Source organism: Zootoca vivipara, chromosome 4 (assembly GCF_965207765.1).
Source record: "Zootoca vivipara chromosome 4, rZooViv2.hap1.1, whole genome shotgun sequence".
Lineage (NCBI taxonomy): Eukaryota > Metazoa > Chordata > Lepidosauria > Squamata > Lacertidae > Zootoca > Zootoca vivipara.
This window is the reverse complement of record NC_142587.1, coordinates 102648430-102660463: the sequence shown is the minus strand read 5'-3', so window position 1 is coordinate 102660463 and position 12034 is coordinate 102648430. Positions and strand designations below refer to the sequence as shown.

Genomic DNA, 12034 nt, shown 5'->3' with positions numbered 1-12034 from the left:
GACTGCTGTCCCCATCTGCAGTGATCAAGGAGCCCAAGAAAGTAAAATCTCTCACTGCCTCCATTTCTTCCCCTTCTATTTGCCAGGAGGTGATGGGACCAGTGGCTATGATCTTGGTTTTTTTCATGTTGAGCTTCAGACCATATTTTGCGCTCTCCTCTTTCACCCTCTTTAAAAGGTTCTTTAATTCCTCCTCGCTTTCTGCCATCAAGGTTGTGTCATCTGCATATCTGAGCTTGTTGATATTTCTTCCGGCAATCTTAATTCCGTTTTGGGATTCATCTAGTCCAGCCTTTCGCATGATGAATTCTGCATATAAGTTAAATAAGCAGGGAGACAATATACAACCTTGTCGTACTCCTTTCCCAATTTTGAACCAATCAGTTGTTCCATATCCAGTTCTAACTGTAGCTTCTTGTCCCACATAGAGATTTCTCAGGAGACAGATGAGGTGATCAGGCACTCCCATTTCTTTAAGAACTTGCCATAGTTTGCTGTGGTCGACACAGTCAAAGGCTTTTGCATAGTCAATGAAGCAGAAGTAGATGTTTTTCTGGAACTCTCTAGCTTTCTCCATAATCCAGCGCATGTTTGCTATTTGGTCTCTGGTTCCTCTGCCCTTTCGAAATCCAGCTTGCACTTCTGGGAGTTCTCGGTCCACATACTGCCTAAGCCTGCCTTGTAGAATTTTAAGCATAACCTTGCTAGCGTGTGAAATGAGCGCAATTGTGCGGTAGTTGGAGCATTCTTTGGCACTGCCCTTCTTTGGAATTGGGATGTAGACTGATCTTCTCCAATCCTCTGGCCATTGCTGAGTTTTCCAAACTTGCTGGCATATTGGGTGTAGCACCTTAACAGCATCATCTTTTAAAATTTTAAATAGTTCGGCTGGAATATCATCACTTCCACTGGCCTTGTTATTAGCAGTGCTTTCTAAGGCCCATTTGACTTCACTCTCCAAGATGTCTGGCTCAAGGTCAGCAACCACACTACCTGGGGTGTACGAGACCTCCATATCTTTCTGGTATAATTCCTCTGTGTATTCTTGCCACCTCTTCTTGATGTCTTCTGCTTCTGTTAGGTCCTTACCACTTTTGTCCTTGATTATGGTAATCTCTGTACGAAATGTTCCTTTCATATCTCCAATTTTATTGAACAGATCTCTGGTTTTCCCCATTCTGTTGTTTTCCTCTATTTCTTTGCATTGCTCATTTAAGAAGACCCTCTTGTCTCTCCTTGCTGTTTTTTGGAAATCTGCATTCAGTTTCCTGTATCTTTCCCTTTCTCCCTTGCATTTTGCTTGCCTCCTCTCCTCCGCTATTTGTAGGGCCTCGTTGGACAGCCATTTTGCTTTCTTGCATTTCCTTTTCCTTGGGATGGTTTTCGTTGCTGCCTCCTGTATAATGTTACGATGATGATAGGATAGCCATGTTCAAATATATAAAAGGATGTCATATAGAGGAGGGAGAAAGGTTGTTTTCTGCTGCTCCAGAGAAGCGGACACGAAGCAGTGGATTCAATCTACAAGGAAGAAGATTCCACCTGAACATTAGGAAGAACTTCCTGACAGTAAGAGCTGTTTGACAGTGGAATTTGCTGCCAAGGAGTGTGGTGGAGTCTCCTTTTTTGGAGGTCTTTAAGCAGAGTCTTGACAACCATCTGTCAGGAATGCTTTGATGGTATTTCCTGCTTGGCAGGGGGTTGGACTGGATGGCCCTTGTGGTCTCTTCCAACTCTATGATTCTATGATGGTGTTTCCTGCTTGGCAGGGGGTTGGACTGGATGGCCCTTGTGGTCTCTTCCAACTCTATGTTTCTAGGACTCTAGCACTCGCCCGCCCCGCCCCTGTTTGTACGCCTGTTCAGCCCATGTCTTAAGCGCGCTAGGCGACTGGAGCACCTTCACCGACCTTCCGATCGCAGGAACAGAGACACAGCATTCCCGGAGAAGAGGTCCTGGTGCAGTGGACTCACATCTGCTCATTGTGAGCACCAAAACTCAGCAGAGTAAAACAGAAGCAAAGCTGTGGAGGTTTTGAAGCACACCTAATTTATTTCTAATCACTACAGACATGCATGAGAGGAGCAGCTCTCATACAGCCATCTTATCTGTACGGGGGAGGGCTTATAGGGAACAGCCCCCCCCCTCATGTCGAGTTCCTCTCAGAGCAGCAAGTCCAGTAGCAGATCAGATTACAGGAGTCAGGAAGCAGGGGAGGGGGGAGAGGCTCTGACAGCATGCGAGAGCTTCAACATCGAGTAGAGAAGGAAGCAGCTGGGAGGAAATGACGGGATTGGCCACGGGAGAGCAGTCAGTCCTTCCCCCCCCCCCAACGCCTGAATTGAGGCGCACGGCACCCTGTAGGGCGAGAGGGAGGTGCTTTGGGGTTCCCAAGCTGTTATGTTGGACGCAAAACAGAAAGAAGCCATTGCAAGGTTCTGACTCGGACTAAGCAGACATGTTTTCCAGACTCTTTGCACTGTAAATAGAATGCACAATAAAAATAAGACAAGCAGGTGTGGAGCGTCATTACTCAAGAGGAGCCGCAAGAACCTCTGACAATATCTCTACACAGATGAAAGCGAAAACCTTTTAGTACCAGAGATGGAAGAACCTACGAGCAGCTTCTGCCCCCTCCTTTCTCATAAGATGAAAGTTAAACAAAATATCAGGAGATTCTTGCAATAGGAGGGGTGAAAATGCCAACAGGCCCTCCTCCCAGGGGAAAGAGGAGTCTAGATTTTTCCGAAACAGAGCAACTTTATCTGCAAAAACTTTGCAAAATCACTGCAGGAGATCATGTGGCCCGTACCAGGCCCTGATGGAGCCGGTGGTTCCGTTAAATTGCGAACCACCTGAAAGAGTCTCCTGCTGCTGTTTTCTGGAGATGCAATAGAGGTGGTGAAGGTCTTCTTTGCCATCGCTATCGCCACTTGGTAGGCTCGATGTCATGGGATAAAACCACTCCTACCACTCTCTGGAAACCATTTGGATCCATTAAGTGGCAGGGGCAGACCATCCGAATCGGTCCCACCACCACCCTGCAGAGGGGAAGAGTCGCAATGAAGTCCAGTTGCACCAGGAAGTGATCTGACCATGGCACTGCGTTAGTTTGGCTTTTACTTAAGAGTCAGATCACCAACATCCATAGAAGTGAACATGAGGTCTGAGGCATGTCCGTGACTATGAGTTGGGCCAAACTTATTCAGGGACAGCCCCATGGAGGCCATGTTTCCACAAAGTACCAAGCGGCCCCTTGTAAAGTCGTATCGGAGTGGATGTTACAATCCTCCATGACAACAAACTAGGTGCCTCCAGGAGAACATCTGCCACGACCTGAAGCAGCTCAGGCAGGGAATCCTTGGTGCAGCGGGGAGGTCGGTACACCAAAAGGAATCCTGTACTGCCCCTATTGCCCACCTTCCAGAACATGCACTCAGAGAACCGTGTCTTCCCAATAGGACGCCTGGTGCAAGCGAATGACTTCCTAAAAATCACTGCAACCCCCCTGCCTCCTCACATCACCCGAGTTGCTGTGTGCTAGAGAAACCTGGTGGACAAGCAGTGGCAAGGACAGGCCCATCTGCTTCATCCAACTGAGTCTCCGTTACACATGCCAGGTCAAGTCCTCCATCCACGATCAAGTTGTAGATGACAGCCGTCTTGTGAGTCATTGACCTGGCATTGTACTGCAGCACCTTCAGGCCATGTGGGTCTCCCTTGCTGATTCCAGTATCCATCCGGTCAAGACCAGACCCGGAGGCAGGGATAGTCCTCAAACAATGACTAAACCTGCCTCCTCGGGAATTACATGGTCTGGTCTTAGTGTAACTCCTCCTCCTACTCGTGATCAGATGTCCCAGTGCATCCCTCCCTGTGGAACCTGCCCCAGCCATTCTGTTGGATGGGACCCACTCCCAGGCAGCCCTGACCCCTCCCCTTAATCAGCTGCCCTTAAGAGGCCTGTCAGGTCCCTTCCTGGACCAGATGGAGAGAGGCAGGGATGGGACTTACAAGCGATCACAGCAGGGGTTGCCTGCAAATGGGGTGAGCAGTTCCTTCATCCAAGTCATTTATAAAGACGTTGAACAACAACGGGCTCAGGACAGAACTCTGCAGCATCCCTATTGTCACTTTCCCCCAGGATGATGAGGACCCATGAAGGAGTCCTCTTTGGGTTCGGTCAGTCTAATCCACCTAACAGTTACCTCATTCAGCCCACATTTTACCAGCTTACGCACATAAATATTGCGGGGACAAGATGCACTATTTCCACAGCAGTCCCCTGAACAACAAAGTTTGTAACTCCATCCAAAAAAAAGGGGAGTATTTCTCTGGCTTGACTTGTGTTTGAGAAAGTCATGCTTTCATCCTGTGTGTTTATGTTGTAAAATCTTCGGATGAAGGGCACATAAATTTTAAAAATGATAAGAAGGATATTGATAAGCTGGAACATGTCCAATGGAAGGACATTTATGTATTTAATTTGCATAACACACGACCCAGTGGTGCCGACTTGAATAAAATACTGTTGGGGGGCCAGGTAAGGACCACCTTGCACAATCAATCACATGATGCATGCCCCCCATTGGAATGATAATGCCTATCAACTGGGGGGTGGCCCCATCAAATATTTTGTTGGGGGGGGGCAAAGACCCCTCGGCCTCTTACAGTTGGCTCCTATTCCCCACACCCACAGGTCTCAGGACGATTACAACATGAAAAGGCTATATAAAAACACAAAATATACATCTGTAACCCCCCCTCCCCACCACATTTTAAAAGGGCATTAGATGTCAATCAACCAAAGGCCTGGTTAAAATGGTGCATATTGGCATGACGTCTAAAGCTATACTGAAGGGTTTTTCTGAACTATGTATGGATTCTCTGATGCCGAGTGAGATGGGAGCTCTGGCTGAAGCTCTTTCCACATTCCACGCACTGATAGGGTTTCTCTCCTGTATGAATTCTCCGATGGGAAGTGAGATAGGAGCTGGTACTGAAGCTCTTTCCACATTCCACAAACTGATAGGGTTTCTCCCCTGTATGAATTCTTTGATGTTTAGTGAGATGGGAGCTTATACTGCAGCTCTTTCCACATTCCAGACACTGATAGGGTTTCTCCCCTGTATGAATTCTTTGATGGTTAGTGAGATGGGAGCTCTGACTGAAGCTCTTTTCACATTCCATACACTGATAGGGTTTCTCCCCTGTATGAATTCTCTGATGCTTATTGAGATCGGACCTCGTACTGAAGCTCTTTCCACATTCCATGCACTGATAGGGTTTCTCCCCTCTGTGACCTCTTTGATGGGAAGTTAGGGAGGAGCTCGTACTGAAGCTCTTTCCACATTCCACACACTGATAGGGTTTCTCCCCTGTATGAATTCTCTGATGCTTAGTGAGAGAGTTGCTCTGACTGAAGCTCTTTTCACATTCCACACACTGATAGGGTTTCTCCCCTGTATGAATTCTCTGATGCTTAGTGAGATCGGACCTCGTACTGAAGCTCTTTCCACATTCCACACACTGATAGGGTTTCTCCCCTGTATGAATTCTTTGATGGGAAGTGAGAGAGTTGCTCTGACTGAAGCTCTTTCCACATTCCACACACTGATAGGGTTTCTCCCCAGTATGAATTATTTGATGCTTAGTGAGATTGGTGCTCGTACTGAAGCTCTTTCCACATTCCACACACTTATAGTGTTTCTTTCCAATGAGATTTCTTTTTGGGGATGTTGAATGGGAGTTCTGACTGCAGCTCTCTCCACACTCCAATTTTTTGTGTGGCTTCTCCTCTCTGGGGATTTTGTCATATTCACCCTTGTTCTCAATTTCCAATTCATCAGAATCTGCAATGGAGACAAAAAGGGATTAGAGTCTCAGGGACAAATGCAGAAGAACTGAAGGAAGTTGGGTGTGTGTTAATTACCTTTGTGATTTGTCATTAACCAACATATTTATTATTAGATTCTGATGCAGGGGTGTCAAACTCAAATTCATCGGGGGCCGCATCAGCAGTTTGGTCGCCCTCAAAGGGCCGGCTGTATTTGTAGGACTATGTGTCCACTCTTTATTATCATAAATTATTGTCACTGCATTCAATTATTACTGTTTTTTGTAATAATGTAAGTAATAACTAGCTCTGAAAGCAGAAACATAGTCAGAATAATGGCAAGTAGATATTCAAATGTACAATTATTGTACAATTTATGTATTTATGTATTGAAAAGATCTATTAGAAATACAGATAATAGCAACAATCAAAATACCACAGCGCTAGCCCTTTCCTCAAAACACAGTCAGTTCCCATCTGCCAGCAGGGAGGGAGCCCATCTAGCTTCCCTAGGCAGGGAGTTCCAAAGTTCTCTGGGAGGACTAGAGACCTTTTTTAAAAAATGAAAGCTCAGCGTCTGGGGTTGGGGAAGAGGTTGGGTTGGGGCAGCCATGGAAGGAGGCTCCTCTTCACGGGGGTCTGTCTGTGGCTGCTCAAGAGGGAGGCTTGGAGAGAGGGGATGTATTTGGACAGCAGGTTTCAGAGCTCCAGCAGGTGCCCCCAGCAAAAGGGTTGCCCTTTGGCTTGATGGGGGAGGGCTTTGTCTTGCAGGGGATGAAAGACCCACAAGGTGCACACACACACACACACACACACACACACACACCTGCATCGGTCATCTAACCCAACACCCTGCAATGCAGGAATCCTGGCAGCTTTTCCCTGGCAGCAACTCCAGGCAGGGCTGAAAGCTGGAGAGCTGTTGCTGCCAACCAGTGTTGGCTGCACTGAGGGAGATGGACTGTCCCAGGATCTGGCAGGCTCCTCTGTGCCTCATCTTTGGGAACAGACATGGCATGTCCTCTCTGGCCAGCTGACACCTAGAGCCTGCCTGTGGCGCTCTGGATCGCCTCCCTGGGCTCTCAGCCAGGTAGGGGCTGAAGGGCTCCTTGGGGGGCTGAAGAGCTGAAGCAGGAGCCTTGGGGGTCCTGTTAGGGGCTGGGGTGGTGGGGCAAGTGTTTCCTTGCAAAGGTGGCCCTTCAAAGGTGCAGGGGAGAGGAGGGGCTGAGAGGGAAATAGAGAGAGGGGGGAGGGGGAAATAGCGAGCGAGAGGGAGGGAGGGAGGGAACTGTTAGCCAGCGGGGAAAGCAAACGGCAGGCACGCCCGATCAACTGCACAGGCACTTCACAGAAATTACTCGGAAGTCGCCCTCCTCCTGCACATGCTTGCTTGTCCTGAGGACATGGGGCTTCCTGAGTGTTGTCCCTGCACAAGTTGGCAGCGCCGAGCTCTGCCGCGGGACAAATAAAGGGGGTGAGAGGCTGTGCCTTCTCTGTCCTGAGCCCCAAAGCCAACCGCGAGGACCTCGCCCGCCCTTTGCCGCTTCCTTCTTGAGGCTAACAGTTCCAGTTCCTCTCTCTGCCCTTCCCTTAGTGCCGCCGCCGCCCCGCACTCCGAGCGGCTTACTCATGGCACTCACCTCCCGCAGCCTCAGAGCAAGGCTCAGAGCCGGCTCAGAGCCGGGCGTGCTTGCTAACGGCAGATTAGCAGCGCCACTAGCCAATGGGGCCTCAGATTCAACTTTGTGTCCCGCCCTTTCCTCCGGAAGCGGCGCCCAGGCCGCCCATGTGACCGCGCGGGCGAGCGGCCGCCCAACGGCGAGCGGCGGGCCACAGCACGAGGTCTGGCGGGCCGGATTAGGCCCCCGGGCCTTGTCTCTGACACCCATTTTCTGATGGGTTGTTGTTGAATGTTGCTTAGTTTGTGCAAGGGGGTGGGCTTACAGGGAACAGCCACCCCTCATCAAATCCAGCTCTTCAAACGGCGGAGGGACAGGAGACAGGAAGGAGGAAGTGAGCGGAGTGGGCCAGGGCTCAGGTAGCATCCAAGAGTACCACCTGCAGCCTGTGATACCAGCGAGGAAGGAGGGGCCAGCGGAGAGGTCTAGCGGGGAAGCAACAGAGCGGCGTCCTTTCGAATTCACCCCGGAACGGAGGCGATCAGTGGCTCACAAATGCAGGGGGTGGAGATTTGGGGTCCCCAAACTACTCTGCTGGGGGAGGAGCCGAAAAGCGCCATTGGGAGAATCTGATAGCACTGAGTAGACATGTTTTCATGAAGCTCTTGCACTGTAAATAACTTTCACAATAAAAGTATTAAAGACAAGATGGTTTGGAGTGTCATTGCTCGAGGGTAGCCAGCAACCTCCCTGACAGCTTGATATACAGTAGTGGCCAAAATTGTGGAAGCCTTTTGGAAACGAGTGTATTTCAGAAGTTTGTTGTCTCAAAATACCACTTCTTTTGGAGTAATACCATAAAATTATATACCAATGTAAAGGTAATTTAATCAATGATGTAAAGCAACATAGTTTGTTCAGTTATCTGTATTCTATCAAAACATATAGCCAAATAACCAGAAAAAAGGAAGCACAACTTGCTTAGGTGGACTTTTGTCAGTGTGTTATGTGATTGCTATCAAGTTGGTTGGGTTTTTTTGCGTTCTTTCATTTAGTGAGTTTGTAAAAGATAATAAAATTAAAGAAATGGCACAAAGAGTTGATTGGTCACCCAGAGAGCGATGTAAAATAGTACTATTAAGTGAACAAGGCTACAGTTATGAAGAAATTAGATGAAAGATTGGGAAAAACTAAACTGAAGTTGGCATTTCTATGTTTTTGAAGAGGTATAAGGAGACTCAGCCACTACAAAATCAGACTGGTAAAGGCAGGAAAAGGTGCAGAAAGGCAAGTGATGATCGAAGAATGGAGAAACTGTCCCTACATGACCAAAGAATATCATCTGGGTGTCTACAAGATGACATGGCACAATGTAATGTGAAGTTGAGTGCAAGGACTGGTCTAAATGCTAGAATTCTAAGGAAAACCCATTGTTATCTCTCCATCAAAGCTTTAAAAGCTTGAATCCATGTTAAGTGGACAGTGGAACAATGGGACAGTGTTATTTGCAGCAATGAAACCCAAATCTCCTTGCTTGGTAGTGATGGCATGAAATACGCGAGGAGAAGAATCGGATAAGATTTACATCCTACTTACATTACACCGACCGTGAAACACCCAGATAGTGTGAAGATTTGGGGTTGTATGACAGCAAAAGGTGTGGGCAGAATTTGCATCATTAATGGGAATGTAAATGTCCCAAAATACATAAATGAAATACTTGAGCAAAAATTGAAGTGTTCTGCATGTGGTCTTTTCCCAGATACCAAAGCGTTTATATATAAAATTATAAATATTTGTGTCAGGGGACTCCCTACAGGGAACCAGCCCCCATCATCCTGACGTCCACCTCGCCAAGCACAGGGAGCAGTGGCGGCTCTGAAGCAGCCAGAGGGGGAGGAAGAGACTTGGAGGGAGAGAGAAATCAGAGTGAGGAACAATGGGAAAGCTCGGGGGGGGGCGAGAGATGCAGACAGGGGCTCAGGGATGTTGCAGAGCCAGGGCACCTACAGATCAGGGAGGAAACTGAGAGGGCATCGCTCCTTCCGGCGCAAGAAGTAAGGAGAGCGCCGTGATGCAGGTCAAGGGGGAGGCGTTTTGGGGTGCCCCGACTACTTTGCTGGCGTAGGAACAGACGTACGCCATTGCTGGATTCTGATTCGGGATGAGAGGTCATGTTTTTAGCTGTCTCTACACTGTAAATAATTAGCACAATAAACATCTTTGAAGACAAACTGGTCTCTAGCGGAGTTACTCCGGAGTAGCCACGATGACCCTCTGACAACAATCCGGCAATCATTGTTTGTAGGGGGTGCTGTTGAGCTCTGTGAAAATATATGAGGTTTGTCACATAGAGGTATTTTTTGAATTTCCAGGCAGATATTATGATCCCACAGGGAGCCTTACCAAGAGAGGCCACGATCCCACAATTCTCTTCCATGACATCCTTATGCAGAGCTCTCTGGTCAGGATCCAGCAATGCCCACTCCTCCTCCGTGAAACAAACAGCGACATCTTCAAAGCACACTGGACCCTTTAAAAAAAAGGGAAATGTTCTCCTAAGACAGGATCAATATTAGCTGCTACACAATGCTCTGTTCTTTCTTTCCTGTTAATTGCTGTCTTGTTTCAATAGGATTCCTTTGCTGCATGTTTTAATTATGGATGCCTATTTTAATGTTTTAATGGAATTCTTTTATTCTGCGTTTTAATTATGGGTGTTTGTCTTTGTGCAAATAGGTGATACTCCTCCTTGTGTTTTTCAAGTCATTCTCCCTACGCAAGCATTCCAGTTTCCCCGATGGAAGGATCCACTTTCTCCTCTCCTCATGAACTGTTCTGGGGAGGTTCCCTCCCAAGCCCTAGAGCCAAATTCCAGGGGTTCATGGGGGCATGGAGAGGGAGGGGGGACAGGCCCCATTTTGCAGCAGACGGGGCTGGTTAGGTGAATTCTGGCCACTATTTGATCTCGTTTGTCCACTGCTTAGAAGCCAATTTTAGCATTCAGTGATCAATCTAGAAATAGAAGAAGCCTAGTTTGGATGGTCATCTGTCTTGGATGATCTAGCTGAGATTCCTGCAATGCAGGGGGTTGGACTTGATGACCCTTGGGGTCCCTTTCAACTCTAGGATTCCATGAAAACTGCCACTACAAATGAATCCTACTGGCGACATTCAGAACAAAACTTAAGCCTAAATTGTTTATACAACAAGGAGTAGCAATGGGCTTCCAAATCCGCTCCAAGTGTGGCAAACGTTTTCATGAGAAGCTTTGATTGGAATCACATTCTAAATAATAACCCTTTTAAAGATTACATTTTCTTTTATGGACGTTATATAGACAATCTGGTTTTTATTTTTTCCGAGAATATCTACGGTAGGTTTGATCAGTGGATTAATAATGTGAGTCCATACTTAACTTTCGAAGGGGCTTGTATTTCTCAGGAGACAGATGAGGTGATCAGGCACTCCCATTTCTTTAAGAACTTGCCATAGTTTGCTGTGGTCGACACAGTCAAAGGCTTTTGCATAGTCAATGAAGCAGAAGTAGACGTTTTTCTGGAACTCTCTAGCTTTCTCCATAATCCAGCGCATGAATCAAATCCCTTATGAATACACAGTGGAAGTGAGGAACAGGTTTAAGGATTTAGATTTGGTGGACAGAGTGCCTGAAGAACTATGGATGGAGGCTCGTAACATTATACAGGAGGCAGTAACGAAAACCATCCCAAGGAAAAGGAAATGCAAGAAAGCAAAATTGCTGTCCAACGAGGCCTTACAAATAGCAGAGGAGAGGAGGCAAACAAAATGCAAGGGAGAAAGGGAAAGATACAGGAAACTGAATGCAGATTTCCAAAAAACAGCAAGGAGAGACAAGAGGGTCTTCTTAAATGAGCAATGCAAAGAAATAGAGGAAAACAATAGAATGGGGAAAACCAGAGATCTGTTCAAGAAAATTGGAGATATGAAAGGAACATTTCGTACAAAGATTACCATAATCAAGGACAAAAGTGGTAAGGACCTAACAGAAGCAGAAGACATCAAGAAGAGGTGGCAAGAATACACAGAGGAATTATACCAGAAACATATGTAGGTCTCGTACACCCCAGGTAGTGTGGTTGCTGACCTTGAGCCAGACATATTGGAGAGTGAAGTCAAATGGGCCTTAGAAAGCACTGCTAATAACAAGGCCAGTGGAAGTGATGATATTCCAGCTGAACTATTTAAAATTTCAAAATATGATGCTGTTAAGGTGCTACACCCAATATGCCAGCAAGTTTGGAAAACTCAGCAATGGCCAGAGGATTGGAGAAGATCCGTCTACATCCCAATTCCAAAGAAGGGCAGTGCCAAAGAATGCTCCAACTACCGCACAATTGCGCTCATTTCACACGCTAGCAAGGTTATGCTTAAAATTCTACAAGGCAGGCTTAGGCAGTATGTGGACCGAGAACTCCCAGAAGTGCAAGCTGGATTTCGAAGGGGCAGAGGAACCAGAGACCAAATAGCAAACATGCGCTGGATTATGGAGAAAGCTAGAGAGTTCCAGAAAAACTCTCCAGCCGCCAGCAAACGATTT

General features: G+C 47.1%; 3 protein-coding genes across 3 annotated transcripts in view; all 3 read right to left on the bottom strand.

Moving 5' to 3' along the window:
• Positions 1 to 12034, bottom strand: part of LOC148686099 (uncharacterized) — a 580325-nt gene that overhangs the window by 64538 nt on the left and 503753 nt on the right. The gene's annotated exons all lie outside the window — the stretch shown is intronic.
• Positions 1 to 12034, bottom strand: part of LOC118078417 (uncharacterized) — a 295133-nt gene that overhangs the window by 135054 nt on the left and 148045 nt on the right. The gene's annotated exons all lie outside the window — the stretch shown is intronic.
• Positions 1977 to 11235, bottom strand: LOC132592082 (uncharacterized). The gene is made up of 3 exons (XM_088668950.1): positions 10870 to 11235; positions 9862 to 9988; positions 1977 to 5852 (listed from the first exon to the last, which is right to left on the bottom strand). The coding sequence occupies exons 2-3, from the start codon at positions 9893 to 9895 to the stop codon at positions 4873 to 4875; spliced, it is 1014 nt and encodes a 337-aa protein (XP_088525076.1). The 5' UTR covers positions 9896 to 9988; positions 10870 to 11235; the 3' UTR covers positions 1977 to 4872.

Excerpts from the sequence above, each read along its gene's own strand:
- LOC132592082 (XM_088668950.1), bottom strand. The coding sequence starts at position 9,895 with ATGGAAGAGAATTGTGGGATCGTGGCCTCTCTTG. Across the intron at positions 5,853-9,861 it reads TGGGATCGTGGCCTCTCTTG|ATTCTGATGAATTGGAAATT; the intron begins GTAAGGCTCCCT and ends TCTCCATTGCAG.